General features: G+C 36.7%; 5 protein-coding genes across 7 annotated transcripts; all 5 read left to right on the top strand.

The window, feature by feature from the left end:
* The first annotated feature begins 579 nt into the window (after positions 1-579).
* On the top strand, positions 580-1,977 carry LOC132175392 (uncharacterized). The gene has a single exon (XM_059587334.2). It carries the CDS (start codon positions 976-978, stop codon positions 1,825-1,827), a length of 852 nt encoding a protein of 283 aa, XP_059443317.2. The 5' UTR covers positions 580-975; the 3' UTR covers positions 1,828-1,977.
* Positions 1,978-4,578: 2,601 nt separating this feature from the next.
* On the top strand, positions 4,579-9,148 carry LOC132174708 (NAD(P)-binding Rossmann-fold superfamily protein). The gene is made up of 9 exons (XM_059586352.2): positions 4,579-5,007; positions 5,099-5,165; positions 5,355-5,383; positions 5,474-5,682; positions 6,109-6,227; positions 6,760-6,855; positions 6,938-7,013; positions 7,362-7,515; positions 8,451-9,148. Exons 1-9 carry the CDS (start codon positions 4,798-4,800, stop codon positions 8,586-8,588), a joined length of 1,098 nt encoding a protein of 365 aa, XP_059442335.2. The 5' UTR covers positions 4,579-4,797; the 3' UTR covers positions 8,589-9,148.
* Positions 9,149-9,248: 100 nt separating this feature from the next.
* LOC132174427 (uncharacterized) lies at positions 9,249-13,621 on the top strand. Its single transcript, XM_059586086.2, has 2 exons — positions 9,249-9,915; positions 12,930-13,621. Exons 1-2 carry the CDS (start codon positions 9,742-9,744, stop codon positions 13,152-13,154), a joined length of 399 nt encoding a protein of 132 aa, XP_059442069.1. The 5' UTR covers positions 9,249-9,741; the 3' UTR covers positions 13,155-13,621.
* Positions 13,622-15,077: 1,456 nt separating this feature from the next.
* On the top strand, positions 15,078-19,046 carry LOC132174908 (putative cinnamyl alcohol dehydrogenase 1). Of its 2 annotated transcripts, none has more exons than XM_059586657.2 (7): positions 15,078-15,195; positions 15,657-15,751; positions 16,855-16,968; positions 17,043-17,273; positions 18,003-18,288; positions 18,404-18,554; positions 18,687-19,046. In XM_059586657.2, the coding sequence occupies exons 2-7, from the start codon at positions 15,663-15,665 to the stop codon at positions 18,881-18,883; spliced, it is 1,068 nt and encodes a 355-aa protein (XP_059442640.2). In that variant the 5' UTR covers positions 15,078-15,195; positions 15,657-15,662; the 3' UTR covers positions 18,884-19,046. The 2 variants fall into 2 exon arrangements, with proteins under 2 accessions (XP_059442640.2, XP_059442641.2); XM_059586658.2 differs by lacking the exon at positions 15,078-15,195 and adding an exon at positions 15,253-15,517.
* Positions 19,047-21,527: 2,481 nt separating this feature from the next.
* Positions 21,528-24,998, top strand: LOC132175832 (putative cinnamyl alcohol dehydrogenase 1). 2 transcript variants are annotated; one of them, XM_088514163.1, is made up of 7 exons: positions 21,529-21,677; positions 21,839-21,952; positions 22,045-22,117; positions 22,190-22,275; positions 23,805-24,090; positions 24,170-24,320; positions 24,457-24,997. In XM_088514163.1, exons 1-7 carry the CDS (start codon positions 21,589-21,591, stop codon positions 24,651-24,653), a joined length of 996 nt encoding a protein of 331 aa, XP_088370289.1. In that variant the 5' UTR covers positions 21,529-21,588; the 3' UTR covers positions 24,654-24,997. The 2 variants fall into 2 exon arrangements, with proteins under 2 accessions (XP_088370288.1, XP_088370289.1); XM_088514162.1 differs by having other exon boundaries at positions 21,528-21,677; positions 22,045-22,275; positions 24,457-24,998.
* Positions 24,999-25,044: the final 46 nt, after the last annotated feature.

Raw genomic sequence — 25,044 nt, forward strand, 5'->3', positions numbered from 1 at the left:
GCAGAAAGCAGAATCTAACAACACACATTAATTAATTAGGAGCATGGGCATGGGCATCGTGACTACTGACAAGGCCCCGGCCAGCTTTGAAGATGAATATTAATTGGTGCTCTGTTCACTTGCCTGTGTTGCAGGCGACTCTTTGTCCTCTTATTTTTCTGTTGCGAACGTTAAATAATGAAAGTGATGATGATGTGGACAAGTGGGAATGACACGTTGATGCTCATTTACTGATGTGGGCCTCTTTTCTCAACCACCACAAGATTATGAGGTGTCCGATTCGATGAACACTTAATTATAGCAGCAGATCAATATGGACGTGGCGCTTTTGAAGCGTCTACGTCTCTGAAATCTTTGAGGTCGCTCTCTCTATTATGTCTTCCCCTAATACGAATCACCGTATCTGTTTGTCGACAAGCTCCCGTTGGGTTCTCTCATCTCTGGGTCAGTGATTTCCAGGCGGCAATTGTGTAGCTAATTGTCTATTCCACCCGTCAAGGGGACATTATTATGACTTTAAGATTTCAATGGACCGTCACAGTTCACACACTCCGAATCTGACAAATGAAAAGCCATGGGTGTAGAAAAAGGCATTCCAAAAGATAAGAGAAAAGGTGAAATAGCTAGGGAGCACAATTTATACAACCTTTACAAGAAAATAATTATGAAGGGAAAATTAGACTGTTGTTGATTATTGTAAAGAAGAACTTTTGGTGAAGCATTCAAAAAACTAGAAAGTGTCCGAAAATCGTAAGATGCCTGCTCCTCAGAAGTCAGAATTGGTTGAACACCAAGAAATGCTTCGTCTAGTACTGTATTTGAGAAGAATGTAGAGGGAAAAAGAAAGAAGTGATTGCAGGCCCCGGCCCCGGCCCCATTCCAACATAAGAAAAGTTTTTTGGTAATTATGTCCCGATATGGGTCCTTTATCATCGAAAAGACATCACACTTCCTTTTGCAAATTCAAAGAGTAAAATGGTAATGTCCTCAAGCGTACGCATGCATTTCTTGATGCCTGGTGCGCATATAAATTATGCCACTCTCCACTCCTACGCAATCTCTCTCCCTCTCTCTCTCTCTCTCTCTCTCTCGGAGCATAAGTACCTCACCTCAAAAACCAAAAGCCATAAACATTCCCCTTTTCTTCAGTTAGCCGTCAGACTCGAAAGGCAGAACCAAATGCGACCACTACTAGAACCAGCAACAGTAGCTCCACATGAAATACACCTCTCCCCACCACTCGCCGCCCCAACAACAACATCAAGATGTGAGCCACATGGCTGCAAGTGGCAACCTTACTCCAACTCGGGAGATTTTGAAGCAAACGCGGCCGTGATTTTCATCGTCCTCCTCTGCGCACTCATATGCGCTCTGGCTCTCAATGCCGCCATCCGCTGCTTCCTACGCGGCGGCCATCACCCACCAGTACCAGACACCCTTCACCAAAACCACCAGCAGCAGCAACAACAACAACAACAAATTCATAATCAGCAAAAGAGTAACCTCGAGAAAGATGCAGCTGATGATCCATTGGCAGCAGCTCCCACGCTGGTGTTCTCTGCTGGGATGAAGCTGGCTGGGGCTGAGGCCGAGTGTGCCATTTGCTTGTCGGAGTTCATGGAGGGAGAGGGAATTCGGGTGCTGGGAAGGTGTAAGCATGGGTTCCACGCGCAGTGCATCGAGATGTGGTTCTCCTCCCACTCCTCCTGCCCCACTTGCCGTGGAAGCTGTCTCCCTGCCTCTCCATCTGCCCAACAAGCTTCCGAGCACTGCCAAAGCAATAGCATCCAGCAAAGCCTCCCAATTGCCAGTGGAACTCTCGTATGATTACCCTTCGGAAGTATACATGTGTGCTAGCTATCTAGCCAGCAACTAAGAGTATTAATTAATAATTTCTCATGTTTTCTTTTTCGTGGAGTAATTTATATGCAATATCTATGGCTACCAACTATATAGTACATATAGTCTTAAGCTCTCGATCTATCTCATGCGACTTTATGGAAGAATGATCAGACCTATAACTATGGAGTCTGATCATCCAATACAAACATCCCTCAACAGGATTGCCTCTCTATATCGTCTCGTCGTTTGAGATGACTAAAATGATTGTGGATGTTTCTTGAGAAATTGATTCTTCAAACAAGAAGAAAAGGTCGGTTCCAAGCAAATATGAAACAGCAATTATTTCAAGTATGTTTTTTACAGTAATCCTTTCACGTGCTCAGCCCTCAGGGCATGTCTTGTGACACTCAGCATTCACCTTCAATCATTATTCCTCCCAAAAAGAAGACAAAAAGAAAAAGAAAAAAAGAAAAAAGTAGGGAAACGACAAAAATTTCACTACTTTTGCACCGCAGTTTGAAGGTCCCAAGTGTCTTATATATATATTGGGAATAATAATGTAACCATTTCTGACCGAGACAAATGCCAATCTATATCCTTAGTTTGGAGTTTCATTATCCTATCATCCAGGGACATTATCTGACATTTTTTTGGGAAGAAAATGAGAGAAGGGATCTTGATTCTTGAGCTCGAGCTGTTCCGGGCAGTTGAGCCCCGCACTACGAAACTACAGATACGTACAGTTGTGCACATCTCATGTATTTGTAATGACCAAGAAAGAAAATCAAACAAATAACACAATTACTCAACCAGACAACACAAGAGAACAAAATACAATGACATATCTAGATGCACTTCATGTGAACGATGGATTCATCATACTCTGCCTTTGGTATCCACATCTCCATTCAAGCTAAACAGAACAATATTCCAGCATTACAATTACAGCCTGTTATCCGAATTAAATATACATACGTACAGAAGTTCAAGCAAATAGGCAATCACGGTAGCATGTATTTTTTCCTAGTATTTTTCCTCTTATTTGAGGGAATTTAAGGTTCGATTCAGGACTTTTGGCTCTGATACCAAGTTAAATTATTAGTTGCCCCTAATTTTTATTTTTTTTATTTTTTATAAAAAATAAAAAATAAATTTGGGTTGGCCATAGCCACCTCTTTGGCCATTTGGCCATTTTTGCACCCCCAAATTTATTTATTTTTCATAAAAAAAATAAAAATTATGGGCAATATGGAAATTTTGGGATGATATTGGTCGAATTGAAAAAAATTGGAACTTTGTAGGAGTGGATTGCAAAAATTAAAATTTTGGTGTTCAAATTAAAAAAAAAAAAGATTGTCAACTTTGGGATGGTAAATTGTACTTTCCCCATACTTTAACAATTTGTGCCTTATTTCTCTTGTTTGAGAATCCCTTGTTGACTTAGGCATCAAAATATTATCTATTAGAACCCTAGGCAAGTCACTCTTACTTTTTTTTTTTAGTCTATCTCTAGGTGTACTGAGCAATCAGTGTGTAATCAACTATAGTAATAGTTTGCCTGGGACCAAATTAGGGGTGGGCAAATTAACCTTTTACCCCCTACCGACGGCTTATCGAACCATCACCGACCGACTTCTAGCGGTCGGTATGCGAAATAAAAATACTGTTTTGACATTGATTCGATTTGTTAGGTGGTAGTTTTATTTTATTTTATTTTTATTGATTAACCGACAATTAACCAACTTTTCAAATGAATTTTGAATTTTACCTGGTAATTTTTTTTATTGTGTTTGTCCAATTGATTTGTAGTTGTCATTTTGGTCAATGTTTTATGAATTTACTTTTTCTTTTCATTTAACCGATCACTTATTAACCGTCTAACCGATTAACCGAAAAAGTCGAAACTATTCATTGTCGGTGGTTAATATATTGACTTAACTGACTTTTACGAATTGATGGGTGAAAATACTTTTATTGACATCGACCAAACCGATACCCACCCCTAGACCAGATGATTACTTGCACTCTCCCTAGATTAATTTCTTGCCAAACACGAACCCAGACCCAAATCCAAAAAGTGTTCGGAACATTTAGTAAATTGTTATTGAATAGTTTGCCAAGGTAAAATTATTTTCAAGAATTTTTTTTTGATATTTGTTGCCTTAAACAACTACAAAACTTTTTGTAACATATGTTTTAGTAATCCATTTGTTACAATCTTGCAGGAAGAAGATCTTCCCGTCCTGTTGTGGCGAGTTTACAATATTTAGAGATAATTATTTTTTACTCTAAGGAACTATAGTATCTTGATACTTTTTTTTCATAAACTATTAATTATGACACCTGATCCTATTAAACTACCATCTTATGACAAAAAGTTATATTCCATCAATCAAAGGAATTAAAATTAACGATTAACGGTCGTGTGCAAGTCATATGTCATTTTAAATTTTTTTTCTTTCACTTTTGTCCTCATTTTAAATTGTTTTCATGTGTTGGATTAGGGTTTAGGAGGGTATAAACATCACTTTTTTGGTCTAAAGTAATGGCAAAAGTGAAAGAAAAAAAAAAAAATTAAAATAGCACATGACTTGCATATAACCATTAACCGTCAATTTTAACCATTTTGACTGATAGAATGAAACTTTTTGTCATAAGATGATAATTTAATGGGACCAAGTGTACTTAAATACTTAATGAGGGAAAAGTGCCATGACGCTCTTCTGTTGTGACGAAACCTCTTTGGAGTCTGATATTCCCACCAAGTCTCTCGTAGACTATGCAACCTGACCGGACCAAACAAACACAAACCATTCCACAGGGAACTCTCAGAGAGAGAGAGAGAGAGAGAGAGAGAGGAGACCCTGATTAAACCAAGCCGAATAGCTCCAAACCGGTGGCGAACTCCGAAGTTGAAAGTTGGCGTTATTGGTGAATAAACGACTAAGAAGGATAATGATAGGAATAAGGATCGCGATGGAGGCGTTGGGGGACGCTTTTCATTTCGTTTGCTCTGTAGAATTCTGGAGAATGGCAGTGTTTTGGACAATCTCTCTCCTCATTTCCTATTGGCACCTATTGTTTGCTCCCAATTCTAAGTCCTATCCTCGCTGCGCCCCTGCAACCTCTTCTATCAATATAAAGCCCGTCTGCATTATCACCGGCGTAATCTCTCATCTTTAGATTTTCTTGCGCCTTAGAAATTTAATCTTGATTGTTCTTATGTTTGTCTGATTGCTTTTGTTATTTGTTGCAGGCCACATCTGGGTTGGGTGCGGCCACTGCTTATGCTCTTTCAAAGCAAGGGTTTTGCGTTGTTCTTGGTACACCCCAAAGTTTGATATTAAATGGGTGCCCAAACATATCTTCTGTTTTTATGTTTTGACATTGTAAATGGATACCCAAATAATAGTTGCTTTTAAAATCATGAAAGAAAGATTTTTTTTTTTTTATTTTTATTTTTTCTGTTTTAACGAAACATTTTGTATAGCTGAAATTCGTTTTGTCTGCAGTTGGACGGTCCTCCCATTTGTTATCGAAGGTATAGCTTTTTATTGTAAGTTTAGTGTTAGGCATGCCTTCTCCATTTTAAGCTTTTTCTTATATTTTTCTCTTACTGGTTCTGGGTCAGATGGTGGGAGATATAAAAAGTAGGAATAAGGATGCCCATCTCAAACCTTTTGAAGTTGACATATCATCCTTCCAGTCAATTTTGAACTTTAAGGGCTCCCTTCAGCAGTGGCTTTCAGATTCAAAAATGCATTCTTCAATTCAATTATTGATTAACAATGCTGGGATACTAGCAACATCATGTAGACTCACAGCTGAAGGCTATGATCAGTAAATTTCTTTACTTGTGACCATTTTTTAAATGGAATTTGGTTATTATCGTGAAACAAATTTTCATTGTTCATGATAAACCCATGCACGAAGAACATATTCCACCAAGTTGTATGAGTTTAAGCTTGCAGTTGATTTGTATAATTTGATCAAACTTGCGTAAGTTACTTGATGACGTTGGCACCTCTAAATCTAACAGTACCATGCTGAGTTAAACTTGAACCTCATAGAGAGACACACAAGATTGTGTAGAAGTCTTTTTTGTTTGTTCTTTCAATTAGGTCTTTAATCTTCAGTATCATATATTTTTTTTTTTCTATTCTGCAAAATTTGTGTTTGTTTCTGCTACATGTTCAGCTGATTTCGGCTTTACATACATTTTGATCTCGTCGCAAATGATTGAGTTAAATATCTTATTCATTTCAGGATGATGGCTACGAATTACATTGGTGCATTCTGTCTGACCAAACTTTTACTACCACTTCTCACAAACAGCCATGTTCCTTCCCGGATTGTGAATGTTTCATCATTTACGCATCGATCTGGTAAATTGGTTCTTGGTTATGTATGTCAACCATTTTTCAGTGAATAGTCAGTGGTGACTTTGTGCCAACGCCATAACTTTGGCATTGACTAGGAAATTCTGTTTATTTTTGATAGATACAATCTCCTTCATGTCGGCCTAAGTTGAAAAGGGGGAGAAAAAAAGTTCAAGAAAGAGAATTGTAAATGAATGTTGGCCCCCAAATTTTTTCTCTGATGTGTTGATGTGGTAAAGAGGCCATCAGGCTTAGGTCGTAAAGTTTCATCCATATAGTGAACCAGTGTATGTGCTAACACACTAACATCTGACTGTTGTGCGGCCCGAAACGGAAAAAGAAAAGGTGCACATTGATTAGATCCATCTTGCTAAGATATTCGCATGATGATTGATTTGTTTAGTATGTTATAGGTTCTGAAATATTCCGCCTAGTTGAATGGCTTTATAAACAGGAGTATATAGTTAGAAAAGTGGAAAGCCATAATTGCATCTACTAACAGACTATTGACAAAATTCACTTACTCTTTTTTCTTCAGTTTTTAATATGCAGGTTGACAAGGAAACTGTTTCTGGGCAGTGCTTTATAAGATCAAAACACTATCCATATGCTCGTATTTATGAAAACTCCAAATGTAAGATGTAATTGCTTCATTAGGTTTATCAGATTACCTTTTATCTCAATCCTAACAAGCAGCATGTCAATTTCTGTTGTAGTATGCCTACTGCTGTTCTCCTATGAGCTTCACCGGCAGCTTGATTTGATGGAAAAATCTCATCAGGTCTCTGTCATGTATGTGATTACAAACTTCTTCATTCTTTCAATCTTTGGGGCTTTGAACATATCCTATTGAATATGTTATTACCAGTGAACTTCCTTGAGTGTAATAAGCTGAATGCATCTTTGACCTTTTCTGGGCTTCATGTATTAAAACTCAGTGGTTTCTTTCTAGATTTGTCTTATAGACAGAACTTCTTGTCTGTCATTTTCTTACCATGCACAATTTTTTTCCTTTTCAAGGAAATCTTTAATTATCTGCCATATTTAATAATTTCTAGCTTTACTCAAATGCTGTTATCCATTATGCTTCATCAAGATCTTCTTATTAACAGTTATTTCCGCTTCTTGTTTGATTTGAAGTGCTGTGGATCCTGGAACAGTGGAAACCAAAATTATGCGGGAAGTGCCTTCATGCCTTTCCTGTGTAGCGTTTATAGTGTTGAAACTTCTGGGCCCCTTGCAATCACCTGAAAAAGGCATCAGCTCTATTCTTGATGCAGCCCTTGCCCCACCAGTGAGTTTCACATAGTCTAATTACTCATATCTTCTCGAATTGAATGCTGACACTCCAATAAAAAAAAAAAGAGTTTGTTATTAATTGTGTTTTTTTAACTTAATCAAAGTCATTGTGCCTACCATTTCATATGTCAGTCCAAATTCCAATGCCAATATTTGTGTTAGCTATTTAATTGTGCTGCCAAACAATAGTTATCGATGGCATTTGGCATGTTATGGTGTAATGTTAATGCAGCTTTAAAGGAGCACTTCTAGGTCTAATCTCATAGTCGCATATGGAACTATATTTTCAGGAAGTTTGCAGATGCTTTTTCTCTTTAGGAAGATTAAGCGACTTATGCTCTAATAGAGCTAGTGCACCTTTTTTCTTTTCATTTTACTAAAGTTGGAAAGGGACATTTTTGGTTCAAGATGTTTAAAACCACTTCTTGTTTAACTTATATTTTGAGTAGTACACCTCAAATAGGTTACTGAGAACTGATTAATGACCTGTAGGAGTCATTCTTTCTTCTTGAAGCTATTCCCAAACGCACCCCTTTAGTGTTTAGTGCAAGTGTCACGAATCCATTTTATTCCATTAGTATTTACATGAGAGATCTAAAATAAGATTGGTGGATGAGTGGCTGGTCGAGCCCTTATGGTATATCCTTGAAGATTTCAATTATCCTGCATGTTCCCCTGAGTCGGTTTAGTCAATGAGTTACTAGAAACTCTCAATTGAATGCCGGCATTATTTTAATCTGCTGAGAATGAGGACTCTTTGAGTTGGGTATGATTCTCCATTTCTCCTTGCATGTGTTAGAAACACTTTGCTGAACTATATTGAAATTGGATTTTGGTGTACTTTTGTTCATTAGTTGAATAAAGAAATCTAAATAATGTATTCCGTGTCATTTGCTGATTACTGAGTTAATTAGTTTATTTCTGTTTCAGGACATATCTGGAGTATACTTTTTTGGTGGAAATGGTAGAACTCTCAACTCTTCTGCACTGTCGCGCAACACCAAACTTGCACAGGAACTTTGGAACACTTCATGTGATCTGTTTTTGCAGTCGCAACTTTTTGTTTAGGAAACTTCCGCTTGAGGATTGGATTGCGATAGGGAGGGATTCTCAGATTCTCTTCGTCAACTGAAAGAACAGAGAAAGATTATGCATCTGAAATGGTGGCAGTTAGCTTGTACCTAGGGGGTTGACTGCCGGCTCCTTGATATGTGTTATCACTTCTTGCGTCATGGATGTTTTGGTAAATGAAGATCTGTAATTGGAACTTGTTTACATTTAAGCCTTGGTGAAAGCCTTGAGAGCTTTTCAGGAATCATGGTTATTTAAAGCAAGGCTGACAGAAGAAATGTGCAGCACAGCAATGGAAGCCAAAGAGGGACATCATCTTTGGGACAGGTTTGTGTTGCCTGTGGGTAAAATCAAGACGCAAGTGGAGGTGGAGTCCATATTAATAAAAAAATTTGGTATACAAGTTTTCGCCTGCATATCTGAAAAATTTTGGTGTTAGAGTCAGTGAAAGAGTACGAGAGTGTCAAGTGAATGCACATAGTAGCAGTTCACTTGCATGCCATCTCTTTTGTGAATGCATATGTTGTAGCAAATGAATGAGCTCGTTTCATTTTTTTTTTCCAGGGATTTTAGATGTACTTTATACAAGGAATGTTTAAAAATGCATGTGAAAATTTTATGCATTTTAAACACATATTGGTTTAATAAATTGGATTGAAAAATTCTCTATTTTAGTTTGGAGAAGAACTGTCCTAAAAAGTTTAGCTTTTTTTATTTTTTTATTTTTGTGCCAATGAAGAAGAGCAAAACTAATTAAACAGGCATCGATTTATTGCGAAGTAATGAATTATGAGCATCTTGATTTTTTGGAATAATTTCATAGCCGAATTCTGAAAATGTATATTGTAATTTTTAATATTTTCAACATTTATCGATCTCAATACTAAAAATAATCGAATTGTGGTGGAGTCCATGTGAGTAACTCGTTCTCCTCCTTACGAGTAATGAAGAATTATGAAGGGTTTCTCTCTAGTTTCGAGTTGTACCCTGTGCGAGCCTGTGGTGTGGTGATAGTGTTAAGAGGCTGACACCCGAAGTAGAAGAAGCATAAGCAGTGACGAGTGGAGTTGGAAGAACTCGGGAGCAAAGGAGAGTAGAGTAGACGTGCTTGGGTGGTGGTGGAGCTTCTTGGAGTGGAGGTTTTGGCACAATGATTTCTGTTCATACATTCGTGAGGCATTTCTCACGGAAGCGCGCAGAGAATCTGAGGAAAATCAACCCGAAGATGACCCCTCAAGAGGCCTCTTCCATTGCTCAAGACCTCTACCATGTCATCAAGCAATGTGGCCCTCTCACCGTCTCCAACGCTTGGATTCACGCCCAGGTTCCGCTTTTTTCTTTCTTTGCCATTTAGCTATTTCAAATCCTGTTTTGAATCATACAAAATTTTGTTTCATGTTAATCATAAATGTAAATTTTGATATTATACTTAATTTAATTATCAATATTTTGATATGTATATCATATATTAACAAATAACAATCCAGAAATAGACTGTATATCTCACACAAACTAATTTGTCATCAGTTTACAATAAAAAGATAAAATCAAAATTCATAGCATTTCTTCCTTGCCATTGAAATATCTGGGTCTCCCCTAAGTGCTCTTGCCAAGTCAAAAGCAATTTGGGATGGGTTAGTGGAGAAAATGGAAAGAAGATTGGCTAGTTGGAAGAAGATCTATTTGTCTCGTGGTGGTTGTCTTACCCTTATCAAGAGCACTCTTCAGCCTGGCTATGTATTTCTTGTCCCTTTTCCCCATACCAGCCAGTATAGCTAGAAGATTGGAGTGCATTCAAAGGGACTTTCTTTGGGATGGTTTTGAAGGTGATCATAAGCTTCAACTAGTTAATTGGAAGACTGTTTGCTCCCCAATTCCAAGCGGAGGGTTGGGCGTGAAAAATTTCAGGTTGTTTAATGAAGCTTTAAATGGCTTTGGAGATTTGCTCATGAAAAAAATTCTTAATGGAGACAGGTAATTGTTGAAAAGTCGAGACTCTGAGAGGGGGCTAGTGTTTTGAGGAAACGTGAGCACCATATAGGGTGGGTCTTTGGAGAAATATTAAGAATGGCTGGGGGTGTTTCTTGAACTTGGTCTCTTTTAGGGCAGGGGATGAATCTCACCTTCGTTTCTGGTATGATGTGTGGTGTAGAGAAGCAAAACTCAAGTCCTTATTCCAAGAACTCTTCTCTATAGCTCGGGACAAAGAGGCTTTAGTGTCTGTTTACTTGGACTCTTTTGACTCTTATGTTCATTGGAACTTGAGTTTTCTCAGGGTGGTCCAAGATTGGGAGCTTGAGTCTTTGGTTGCATTCCTTAATCTCTTATACTCTTCGAAAACCTCTTCAAGAGAGACAAATACAATGTTATGGTTCCCAACTCATAATCATAGGTTTGAAGTGAAGGTCTATTACGATACATTACAATTTGGAGAGTCTTCTCATTTTCCTTGGAAGGGTGTTTGGAAGGTGAAGGCTCCACCTCGTATTGCTTTCTTTAATTGGACAACAACTTTGGGTAAAATCCTTACGATTGACATCTTGAGAAGATGGGGAATGGCACTTGTTTTTTAATTTTATTTGGAGTCTCGTGGGTCATGCCAGGCAATATTCTAGAGTTGCTTTAGAGTAATGCTAAACGTCCCTCTTGTGTTCCCTCAAAATTAATGTGGCTTTTAAAATTACTATTGAATTTCTAGTAGACCACTATCGAATTTTGATCAAATGGTAATTTTAAAAGCCATATCAGTTTTGGAAAGACACAAGTGGAATGTTTAGCATTACTTGTTACTTCAATGTTGGAAGTTGCAAGAGCAAAGACATCTCAAAGAAGCCATATGGAAAGTCATCCCTTCTTAACTAATGTGGAGCATTTTTAGGGAAAGAGATAGACGTCTTTTCGAAGCCCGCAAGTCTAATGTGCTGCAATTAAAAGCCTCTTTCTATAGGTTGTTGTATTTATTTAGATTGAGAAGGGAAGGGGAAGACATGTTGTGGTGGATTCTTTCCAAAAAAAAGGTTGTTTAGTGTTAAATCCTTCTATAGTGTCATGGATTGTTACGATAGTATATGATTCATTGAAAAAGTGTTTAGAGGACTAAGGCTCCTTTGAGGGTGGATTTTTGTGTGTGGTCGGTGGCTTTAGGGAAGATTCTTACTATAGACAATCTCTAAAAGCAGCATGTCATTGTGGTTGATTGGTGTGTCATGTGCAAAAAGAATGGGAAGTCTTTGAATCACCTTCTCCTTCATTGTGAGGTTGCTTGTGCTTTATGGAATGTTTTCTCTAATTGGTTTGGGTTGTCTTGGGTTCTGCTTAGACAAGTAGTTGATGTGTTTTCTTGTTGATGAATTGCCGGCAGCACACGAAGTGTTGTTGTATGGAAGATGGTGCCATTGTGTCTTTTGTGGTGCCTTTGGAGGGAAATGAATGATAAATGTTTTGAGGACTGCAAGATGGCGTTAGAGGAGTTGAAATCTTTTTTCTTCAACACCTTTTTTTTTGGAGTTTCTTGTTCTTTTTGCCAATAATTTCTAGGTGGCTTCTTTTGTATACTCCACATGTACCTAGGGCACCTTACGTTTTTAATGATATTTTGTTTATTTATCAAAAAAGCCTCATTACTGAGCTCCCTTTTAGATTGAGTAGTTTCTTTTGTTGCTAATTTCTCATCCATCTTTCAATCTTGTAGATTTTGTTAACTTTTTAGATTCTCGACCCAGTAAGGTGGTTGCATCTTTTGTATAATTTTCGTGTACATGAGCTTTTCCTCTTCTTCAATAAATTATTTTTTCTCCTTTCTCCAGTGTTTTTCTTAAATTGTTGTCTATATGCGTAATTTTACTACTTTTTGAACATTGTCTAACCATCGAGATCAAAGTGTCCTTCCTTCTAGAGTATTGCTGATTGCAACCTTCTTTAGTCATTATATTTTTTCTTAGTTAATGCCAGAGCCAAAATATGACATCAAGACTTGCTCTTTTAGTAAAATTCAAGTTATTATTATAAAGGATATATGTAACCTATGTTAAAGGTTAATCTAAGTTAACTTTCTAACCTTACTCTTCTCCAAATTATTTGCCTATGCTTGCCTGGACAGGCCTTTGAATTAGTGGACACCAGTCGTGTTCTTCATTTACTAAAGCCAGTACGGTTATTGTTTCCTGAAATACATCATGGAATATTCCTGTTTCTATTTTCTAGCATTAGATTGTGCATGTTAATGGAGGGAAACTTAGGATAAGTAGACCTCTCTGCTACAACATTATTTGTATTGTAAACTATATCTGCATTTGTATAAGCTTTATTGTTTTGATTGGGTTTGATTTTTCATAACAGGAATCTGGTATTAGTGGATTGAACAGCAAGACACATCTGAAGCTAATGCTCAAATGGATGAGGGGGAGGAAGATGCTGAATCTGCTCTGCAACCAATTTGGTTCGAGCAAGAAATTTCTGCTAACTACTTTGCCTGAAGAGCCTGAAACTGAACAAGTGAAAAGTCCCTCTAGTCCGAAACTGCAGACTGAAAAGCCTTCCATAAAGCGAAAGAAAGCCAACTAGATAAGATGCATGTATCAGGGCCTTTCCAGCGGATCGGTACACAAATGGGGAGCTCGCTGCTTATGATCCATTGTGACATGAGTGCCTCTTTCAGATGATGTGTGTTTCAGTTTAACGTCTTTCGATCATCACGATTGCTGCCAAAAACTTCTTTTGCTAATAATATGTTAGGCTTTTGTACGCTTCCCAATTTTCCCCTTCCCCTTTACTATGCATTTAGATCCAGTCTGTTGATTAGCATGCTCTGGTGGGATTTAGAATGAAAAAATTTGGATCATCACAGAATACTTAAAAGAGTGTTGTACGTTATGAAATTCAGCATAATTAAATGCTCTTTTTGTATCTTATAACTCATGGTGTGTCCAACCTCTCTTGAAAGTATCCTCCAAGAACTATTGGCTATATTTTCGACTTTAAAAGTTATTTCTAAATTTTGGTTATATTTATGAAGCATTGGATATATGATTTGGAATGAAGTGTCATCATTTTTCTCTTTTTCATCCTTAGGAATGCCATATAAGTACACTAGAGGCTTTAGTTCTTTGACTCTCAGGTACCCTAGCCCTTGTAAAGAATCATCCATTTTCCTCCATCCTAGGAATGTAAAGGACGAGAGGCACGATGTTCATAAATGGACTTCCATGCCCACCCCAAAAGGACTATTTCTTGACTCTTGTGTGGGATTAACCCACAGGGATCTAAAGTGATTTCCTTTTGCAAAGTGGGATTCACCCAAAAATGGCCATGGTAAGACAACATAATGTATGTCTATACTAAAGAACTTGAATGCTTATTGGTGCGTTAAAAGTTTATCCTAAACTCTAGGATGTCACTGCCTGCGTCAGGGTCAGCCAACCCTTAATTTAATTTAATTTTTTTTTTTTTTTTTTTTTTTTTTAAAAAAAAAACTAATGCTACTACATGAATGCTAATTGGCCGATAAAATGTTTACCCTGAACTAAAATAAAATCTCAAGGATGTCACTGCCTACGTCAGGTTAGGGGTGACCTTAATGTGTCTTTTCATTATTATTATTATTATTATTATTATTATTATTATTTTTGGGAATAATTAGTAGTATACTAATGGTGTTGCTGGTGTTCAATGATGACTGGCTTACCTCACTTTCACTCGAGATTTTCTGTTAGAAAATAAATGGATAGGATTGAAAGATTGAAGAAGATATTCACTTATTTTTTATTTTTTATTTTTGGATAATTTTACTTACTCCATGAAATTATGCGTTTTTTGTAAATACTTTTTAATGTTTAAAGTCTTTCACTTTGGTGTATCGAACTTTGATTTCTTTCCATTTTCTTCATTTCGTTACATATTACAGTTAAATTAAACGGTGAAATGAGTAATTTCAGTATGGGTATTTTAATAATTTCACACATTTCCATTAGGATTTAACAGAAAATCCTAACGGAAGGAAGAAAGTGAAAGGAAATCAAATTTCGATACACCAAAGTAAAAGGCTTTAAAAATTTGAGTGAGCGTTTACAAAAGGTGCGTAACTTCATGAGAAAAAGTGAAATTACCCCTATGTTTTAGAAATAACTTGTCCATTCTTTTTTTTTTTTTTCTACAGAAAATTTCCGCTGAAAAATGTTTGAGATTTCTACAACGATGTCCTAGGAGTGGTGCCTATAAAATTAATTAATCTCTTACAATTTGAAGTGTCTCACATTACTTAAAGCTAATTTTTAAGAGTGATTTTACTAAAGATTTATATCATGATCTTAATTAGATCGTAAAATTGATTCTAATGAAAAAGAACCGTGAAATTTCAAAATGGTCGAGATTTAATATTAGTTTATCTAATTTTGAAGTCAACAGGACCTAGGATGTGCCCGGGATCCAGGAAGGCACGAACGGTTCTAAAGCTACCTTAAATATTAAATAAGGAGAAGGCTTATTCTCGTATTACTACCAGACTACCAGTCTACCAGTCCCATTAGCTTGTCTTACGTGGGTCGAACTCTGGAGTAGTTTACCGAGTATCACTCTCTCTGTCTCTCCGCATCCTTCGCCAGTCCTGGTAAGCCAACACAATCTCATCTCTCTTCGTCTTTTTATCTCTACTCTCTTGAAGTTCACAACGTGAGAATGACTAGTTTCTGTATTTGGAAGTTTGATGATATAATCTGGAATTACACTGCTCCGCCATAGATCTCCATAAGCTTTCTGGTTGACAATTGATCTCATTTTTTTTTCATTTGTCATGCATCCCCAGATTTGTCTTTCCGTTACCTAGACTAATTAATTTATCCATTGTTTGAGTGTATATTTGGGAACACGTCTGCGATATCGTTTCATGAATTTCAGCTATCAGAAGGCCAAAATAGTTATGCTCCTTACGAGTGAGTGGAGTGTTGTACCCACAAAAATGTTGAATTTATTATATGTTGAAATGGGAAAGCTCTATAACCCTGATGGTTTCTTTCCCCAAGTATATTTTCCTTGGACGAAACTCATGTTTGATATTTTATCGAAAATCAGTCAACAATGAGCTCCTTGAGTGCAAAAGACGACTGCCTTGGATGGGCTGCAAGAGATGTATCGGGAGTTTTATCACCTTACAACTTCAGCCGCAGGTATGTTTAGTTAATCTCTTTTTCGAGAAAGGAAGATTATAGAACATGTCCTTTCAAGGAAAGAAAACAAGAAAAAAGCCTTTATGTCTATGCATCATTCAATTCATTAAGGGTGAATTTGGGTGTCCGTGAATTTGATTAAATTCTATTAACATACAAATCCATCATCTTGAATGGAGCCATGAAAAATGAAACCATCACTGTAATGGATGGGATAAGTAATTTCTGTTTCATGAAATGCCCTCACTTCAAATTTCTTGTCATGATGGTCATGATTCTTGAATCCCCAATTCAAAATTTCTGATTTGTTCATTGAAAGTATCGACATGTGATTGGAGCCATCAAATTTCATGGGGCCAAGGGCAACCAAATGAGCCCCAAGTGTGTGTTCTGCTTTCAACTCTTTTCAATGTGTCTATATGCACTAGTAGCAAAATTTCTACACTTTTTTTTTTGGCCTTTTCTATCAAATGGGTTATTTCATTTTTGAAGAAAAAGAATAGAATTTCTACTTTGATGTTTGTTTGAGCATGCCTTGCAGGTCCTATACTCTTTTTTATGCTTTTGTTTTGCTTACAATTTTTTCCTAAGCAAGTTGTTTAGCATATGTCTAGTCCTATAATGTCCTCTAACGCATCTATTGATGGTCACGTTCATTTATCGATGCAAATAATGAACTAGAACATATCATACTTATGGAATCGTATATGATAGAATATTATAAGCGAGCACTAGATGTGATGATTTCTTTCTTGAAGTACAACCATAAAAGAAATAAGGGAAAAGACCAATTGCGCTTGAAAGAACATAGATAACATTCTATTTATATGTCATTTTATTTTGTTGATGTGTATCTATTCTCTTGGATATTCATAATGGGAACAATTTACTCAACTGAAATTATTAGAAAATTTTGCCCGAAGTGAATTCCAGATATTGATTTCCCATATAATTAGTTGACAATAATGATACTATACATGACTGGTATATGATTTTAGAACTACGATTAAAAAATACTTGAAATTTGTATCACGAATGCGTTTTTGATTGATCATGTGCTGTTTTTATAGGATATTCTGATTAACTTAGGAAACTTTATTCAGGGATCTTGGAAGTGATGATGTTTCAATAAATATTACACACTGTGGAGTTTGTTATGCTGATGTAGTTTGGACGAGGAATAAACATGGGGATTCGAAGTATCCTTTAGTGCCTGGGTAAGTGGACTAAATTGTATACTATGAGTAGCCCTAGATTTCATTGAACTAATATATCTATAATTGTAAACCAGACATGAGATTGCTGGAATTGTGAAAGAGGTTGGTTCCAATGTTCACCGCTTCAAAGTTGGCGACCATGTTGGAGTGGGAACCTATGTAAACTCATGCAGAGATTGTGAGTATTGCAATGATGGACTAGAAGTTGTTTGTGCTAAAGGATCAGTTTTCACTTTTAATGGTGTTGATGCGGATGGCACTATTACCAAAGGAGGTTATTCCAGTTACATTCTCGTCCATGAAAGGCAAGTATTCTCTGATGCTAAACTATGTTCTCTTTATTTTATTTATATATTGTAATTGCAGAAGGAAACGCGCCCCCACTCCCTGTACACTGCTGAATGTCTGAAGCTATTTCTCACATTTGCATAGTTTTTACACCTGAACCTTTTAACCTCATGCACTTGCAAATTAAGAAGTGTCTAAGTTCGTACTAATTGGAGATGATGTGACTGTGGAAGTTTATGTGCCTATTCATTTGATCATTTGTTTCACGGAGGTGCTGCATGAAGATGATTGATTTTGGTGGTGTAATGCCTGAGGCTTCCCGGGGCCCTAAGCCTTTGGCAGTATCGCCAATGACTGAACATAAGCTATAAGCCACATATGTGGCTGAGTTTATAAAATATTTCCATTATCATACAGGTTTCTCTCTCTCTCTCTCTCTCTCTCTCTCACTTCCCCACTTCCAATTTATGATGGATTTGACATATCATAGTCTTATACATTGTTTCTACTCTTGCTTGTCATTTACTTGGTATTAGTGCTTCTGCTGAATGAAATCAAGGACCTTCTGCTCAACATCAATATATAGATCTTGCTGATGGTTGGGTTTTTAGAACCTGCATTTATATTCTGCACACTATTGGGAAAAGGATACAATTGTCCTTGTAAACCTTTTGACTTGAAACTCAGGAAATTGGGTAAGTTGTTACCAGAGATTGAGAATATCAGTTTTGATCTTGAATATACAGGTACTGCTTCAGGATACCTGACAACTATCCATTGGCTTCAGCAGCCCCTTTGCTTTGTGCTGGAATTACAGTGTATGCTCCCATGGTGCGCCATAAGATGAACCAACCTGGTAAATCTCTAGGAGTGATTGGGCTTGGAGGTCTTGGTCACATGGCAGTGAAGTTTGGGAAGGCTTTTGGGTTGAATGTGACAGTTCTCAGCACTAGCTTATCCAAGAAAGAGGAAGCCCTGAGTTTGCTGGGTGCAGACAGATTTGTGGTCTCATCTGACCAAGAGGAGATGAAGGTAGAATTATTTAAGCTTGTTATAAAGCATCTGTTTCTCTGTTCACACAAGCAATATTGAAATCGATGACCTATCCTAATTGTTGTTGGATTGATGGTTGTCATGTTGTTTGCAGGCCCTGGCTATGTCTTTCGACTTTATAGTTGACACAGCATCTGGTGATCATCCATTTGATCCCTATATGTCACTGTTGAAGATTTCTGGTGTTCTAGTCCTGGTGGGGTTCCCAAGTGAAGTCAAATTCAGCCCTGCAAGCCTAAATCTGGGTACTTACGACAGTTTTTAGATTTGAAGAGCTTCATGAAATTTACTCTCTTTTATCGTTAGAACTTGTTACCTTTGTAAGTTACACACATAAAAGTGTACTGAACTATCTACATGCGTTGAACTTTTGGCAGGTTTGAGAACCATTTCTGGTAGCGTAACAGGTGGTACAAAAGTGACACAAGAAATGATAGACTTCTGTGCTGCTCATAAAATTTACCCCAACATTGAAGTAATTCCAATTCAGTATGCAAATGAAGCTCTCGAGAGACTAATAAAGAAAGATGTGAAGTACCGGTTTGTGATTGATATCGAGAACTCCCTGAAATGAAACTGCTGAATCTCTTGGATCATATGATGAAACTCAAAAGCATATGTAAGTAGGTTACTTGCCTGAAATAATTGGATGGGTTTGTAGAGTGGTGTTTTAAGAAATGGTTTAATTAAAAATAGCAGTATGGACTTCTAAATGTTGTTCTTTCCCATTGCTGTCATGTGCTTGTGCTTGGCTAAACGTAGTTTTGTAAATTTGTGACATATAACATATAGTTGGCATATGATGTGTCAAGCGCGAGTCACATGTCATTAATTTAGTGGTTTGACTTCGCATGCGGTCACTTAATTAGACAATAAGTTGATGAAGAGATCTAATTAAAATAGGGGTAAAACCAAATGACTTAATTGTTGAAATCGAATACCCGAGAACTAAATTGAAGTTACAAGAAAACGTCGTAACGACAAACTTCGACATTGGGGAAGCTATTTATGCTATAAGCTGCTATTCAAAAGCAATTTAAAATAAAATTCAAGGTGTAGATTGCACGGCAACTTTTTTCATTTCAAAAGCTAAAGAAACACCATTAAAAAAGCCATAAAAAGCTTCATCAAACAAGGTATAAGAACTTTAGAACTAAGGCTCCATTTAGTGGGGCTTTTTTTAGGGGTGATTTTGCTAAACCTGCAAAATTTTTTTTTCCTAGGCTAATAGGGAAAGGGTTACAGAGGACGTTTTCATTCTTAATTTTAATGAAAGAGAGAATGAGAGACTAATTGAAAATGCTTCTGAACATGAGGTTGGAAGCGGCCTATCTAACTAAAAAATGCGCACAATAATTTGCACTCTACTTTTCGGCTATGAAAAAAGGGCAACTGGAAATGAATATTAGAAATGATAAAATCCTTGAAGATGCTAAACCTGCATCTTGTTTCGTGAAGTAAATGTTCCTCAACTTTTCATCACCAAATTTGTGAAGCAGTTTGTGCCTTTTAGATGGCTTTTTAGAAGTAGTCCAAAGATAGATTAAGACTCCTTAAAATTCTTGGGATACTCTCCGGAGTGGGTTTCTTTAAATCTCAACCTTTGTCTTGAAATTCTGCAATATCACTTATCCCTTCATTATTTACCATATTTATAGTCTCATTAGTCATTAATTACCATACCAAGTGATGAATATTGTAAGATAAAAATGTAGTTTATACCAGTTTTCACCTGTAAATATATCTAAGAGTAATGCTAAAAACTATATCTTCACTCCACAATGTTAACGTGTTGATCCCAACCAATACTTGAATACGGCATTTTTTTTTTCTTCACAATACTTCTTCTCTATCCATTTCATAAAACCAGAGCATGTTGCTCTAATAAAATAATATCATAGATACAATGAGAAATTTCTTTCTATCCATATTTGATCCATGTTTTACTTAACTCTTTGAATGTCACCGTTTCAATCAATTTTTAAATCTACAGCATATTCTGGTGCCCAGTCCATCACAACTTTCTCAACTAGAGAGTGATTTTTGGACTTTTCTATCTCCGCTACAAGCGCATTCCCAAACCTAATCTCCTTTGCGTCCTTTACCATCAGTTTCCTTTGCCATCGGTCAGTGATTTGCTCCCTTAAAAAAATCAAAGAGAAACCAAAAACAGATCAGAAATCTAAGATCGCTACTATGAAGGTTTCTTGTAAACAAAAACGACTAAAAGAAATCCAAAAAAAAAAAAAAAAAAAAACTTCACCTTGTAGATCGCTGCTGGAAATAAATCTAGACAAAAAAATATATAAACCATTGTAAATTCTGAGCATTAGCAAACTCACAACAATATTATTCAAAAAATTGAATAGTTGGGGGAGAAGGCGGGAAAGAAACAAATGGTTCTCTTGCAGCTATGAATCAGCTTTGTTAGCAATATTAATTGTTAAGATATATGAGGATTAATTCAAACACGTGGAAAAAAGTTGATTTTTGGGAATGTCGTTTTTTTTTTTTTTTTTTACATGTCCGCACAAGAGGGAAGGAGGATTCAAACTAATGACCTCTGCTTCATTAAGTATGGTCCCAACCGATTGAGCTACCTCTTGAGACATAAATGTTGTTTGTTAAGATATAAGACTAGTATTAATTAAGGCTTCTTCTTTTTTCTTTCTTCTTTTTTTTTTTAATAATTATAATAATAAAATATTATATTTTATTATTTTAAAATATAAAATCACCCCGGCGTGCAGGCGTGATGGTTAACATCACCCTAATTAATTAATTGAACGTCGAGTGTGAGAGACACAAACCGTCCCATTGATAGGGTAGCTTCGAATGGTGAGATCAGAGTGTATGTCACATATTGGCCCAGAAATTGGAGGTTGCTCCGAGGACGTCATTGCATACGTGGTCGGGTTGTTCAATATCTTTTAGAGCAAGATTAGTAAGCGCTATAATTAAGACCAAGATAATTACAACATTTTCATACAAATACGTACCATTATTACCTTAAATTTATCTTTGTCTTCTCTTAATTACCTCAGTCTCTGTCACGTACTGTTCTCAGGTCAGCCACTTCCTTCTTGACTTTCACTTGATAGCCAACTAATTGTGTCCTTGATCCACGTTTTATCCACCTTTAATTGTTATCCACTTTTTCTCCTCTACAAATAATGTTCATCCAATCCATATATTTATTTTAATATTCTACGTTAAATTGTTCATGGATTACTTTCTCTTTGATATTTTACTGCCTTACATTTGGTGGATCAGTCAACAATGAGCTCTGCAACTGCAAATGAAAATTGCCTTGGATGGGCCGCAAGAGATGCATCTGGGGTTCTCTCACCATACAAATTCAGCCGTAGGTATGTTCACTTAATTTTCTCCTCGAGGAAGCTAGGAAGCTTAATTACGGAAACAAAGAACAAGCCTAAACCTGCAGTTTGATAGCACCACTCTTTGCTTGATGATATGTTGATAATAAAATGTTGATTAACAAGTAGTTTGGAGAAAAAAAATATTTCAGGGCTGTTGGAAAAGATGACGTCTCTATAAAAATCACGCACTGCGGAATCTGTTATGCCGATGTAATTTGGACCAGGAACAAATCTGGAAACTCCATGTATCCTGTAGTGCCTGGGTATGTGCACTGATTTAATAATAATGTTGAGAAATTCTTATAATTTGAGTACATTGACGTATATATGAATCAATGATTATTCGCATTGCCAGACATGAGATTGCTGGAATTGTGAAAGAGATTGGTTCCAATGTCGAGCGTTTCAAAGTTGGCGACCATGTTGGGGTGGGAACTTTTGTTGACTCTTGCAGAGATTGTGAGTATTGTGATGATAAACTAGAAATTCATTGTCTAAAGCGAGCTGTTCTCACTTTTAATGCCGTAGATGTGGATGGTACAATCACAAAAGGAGGATACTCAAATTCCATTGTTGTCCAAGAAAGGTAAGAATTTTATGATGTTACTGCTTAATGGATTTGTTAATGTCATAAATATCATGTTAGGAGTTTAATAATAGAGGTATTTTATGATTAAAATACCTTAGGATAATATGTTATCTTTATAGATAACATTAGATTAAAGATTCGCATTTAAATATTATAGATAAGTATTATCATTAGAGTAGTTAGTATAATTTAAATATTAGGGATAAATATTATCCGTAGTTTATTTTAATTAGTCTTTTATTTTATTATGCATTGTAATTGTCTATATAAAGACATCAAGCTCATTAATGAAAGAAATCAGAAAATTAATCCCAAACCTTGAGTTTGAAAAGGGTTTTTTAGGTTTCCTCAAAATCTAAAAGGTCTAGGTTCCCTTTGAACCTAAGGTCTAGGTTCCCTCAGAATTTATAATCTATCCCCGTTACGTATTCACGTAATATTTGGTATCAGAGACGCGATCTTGCTCAATGGCAAATCCAAGCTTGGACCGGCTTGAGCAGCAGCTTGAGGATGAAGAAGATGGAAGAAAATATTGAGACGATGAAAGCAAATAATGCCAAATTGTATGCATTGACTGCCAAATGCGACAATTGTTCTGCTGATAACAATGATGAGTTCCATTTTTCAGAACAGTCACAAATGGTGCCCGAAGACGTCAACAACCTTTTCAATCCGCAAGATCCATTTCACCCCGTTGAAGTCTCTCCACCTTGTGATGTCGTACCTATACAGGCCCAACCAACAAAAACCATCCACAACGTTGTCAAATCGCAAGACTCATCGCAATATTATTACATTGCACGGTCAATTGTAAAACAAGATGAAATGAAGGAATGTTCATCATTGTAGGTAGCCAAAACAAGGCAACCATGTCCACCCCGTGCTCCATTGCAAGTGCCTCGTCGCTATCCTGTATCACAGAACAACAGGCAGTCCAATGTTCATTGGCAGCGGCAAGTGAGTGGGCTTGTGCAAATTTGGACGCTTTATGATAAAGAATTGATCCCACCTCTTGAACGGCCACCAAGGGAACGCCGGAAACGAGTAATGAAGGAAGAAAAGAATTTCTAGACCTTGAGGACAAGGTCTCCTTAAGGGGAATGGAATGTTAGGAGTTTAATAATAGAGGTATTTTATGATTAAAATACCTTAGGATAATATGTTATCTTTATAGATAACATTAGATTAGAGATTCGCATTTAAATATTATAGATAAGTATTATCATTAGAGTAGTTAGTATAATTTAAATATTAGGGATAAATATTATCCGTAGTTTATTTTAATTAGTCTTTTATTTTATTATGCATTGTAATTGTCTATATAAAGACATCAAGCTCATTAATGAAAGAAATTAGAAAATTAATCCAAAACCTTGAGTTTGAAAAAGGTTTTTTAAGTTTCCTCAAAATCTAAAAGGTCTAGATTCCCTTTGAATCTAAGGTCTAGGTTCCCTCAGAACCTATAATCTATCCCCGTTTCGAATTCACGTAACATATCACCTACTCACGTTGGCTTGAATCTGCAGGTACTGCTATACGATTCCTGAAAGCTATCCATTGGCTTCAGCAGCGCCTTTGCTTTGTGCTGGAATTACTGTTTACACTCCCATGATGCGGCATAAGATGAATCAAGCTGGAAAATCTCTAGGAGTGATTGGCCTTGGTGGTCTTGGTCACATGGCAGTAAAGTTTGGCAAGGCTTTTGGGTTGAACGTAACTGTTCTCAGCACAAGCATATCCAAGAGAGAGGAAGCCCTGACTCTACTTGGTGCAGACAAATTTGTTATTTCATCTGACCAAGAGCAGATGGCGGTAAAATACACATGCCTTCTTGGGAGCGCTTGATTTTATTGATTAATTGGTGGTGGTTGTTAATTTCTGGTTTCTGCAGGCCCTGGCAAAGTCATTGGACTTCATTATTGACACAGCATCTGGTGACCACCCATTTGACCCCTACCTTTCGCTTTTGAAGACTTCTGGTGTTCTGGTCCTGGTGGGTGCCCCGAGTGAAGTCAAGTTCAGTCCTGCACCCCTTTTACTTGGTAATTTGACAATTTCAGAGTTTTAAGAGTTACTTGAAGTTCATATTTTTTACTTGATGAGCTAATAGCACTTTTAGCTTGGGAGGTTAGAAAATTGCCGGCCTAATAAACTATTCTATGCTTGACCTCTTGGCAGGTAGGATAACCGTTTCTGGTAGTGCAACCGGAGGCACAAAGGAGACACAAGAAATGATAAACTTCTGTGCTGCGCACGGAATTCATCCCAACATAGAAGTGATTCCAATTCAGTATGCAAATGAAGCTCTTGAGAGGCTGATAAAGAGCGATGTCAAATACCGGTTTGTGATTGATATCGAAAACTCCCTGAAATGAAGCATGTAGAGAAAAGAGGGATTCCTCTTTTTCAATACATATGCAAATATGTTTAACGCGGATTTGAGGGATTGGACAAGATAGACACTCAAAGAATAAGGTCATTGGTGATGTTTCATAGCAGTGCATTTGCTTCTCTGCAACAATATGCACGCTTGATCATCTTTATGAAGCATGTGGTTCTATGTAATAACTTGCAATTTAGTTATGTAAGTGTTCTTATTTAAAATAGATCTAGGTAATAGTATGTAACTTCGGATGGTCAATCTTCTCATTTTGTTGTACTATGCTTATTTTTATATGTTAGCTTGCTTGGGATTTCTTTATTCTGCTCTATTTCTAGGAGATGATGGTTTGAAAGGGTTTAAAGGACTAAATGACGACAAAGTAT

This window comes from Corylus avellana, chromosome 3 (genome assembly GCF_965113065.1).
Source record: "Corylus avellana chromosome 3, dhCorAvel1.hap1.2, whole genome shotgun sequence".
NCBI classification, from domain to species: domain Eukaryota; kingdom Viridiplantae; phylum Streptophyta; class Magnoliopsida; order Fagales; family Betulaceae; genus Corylus; species Corylus avellana.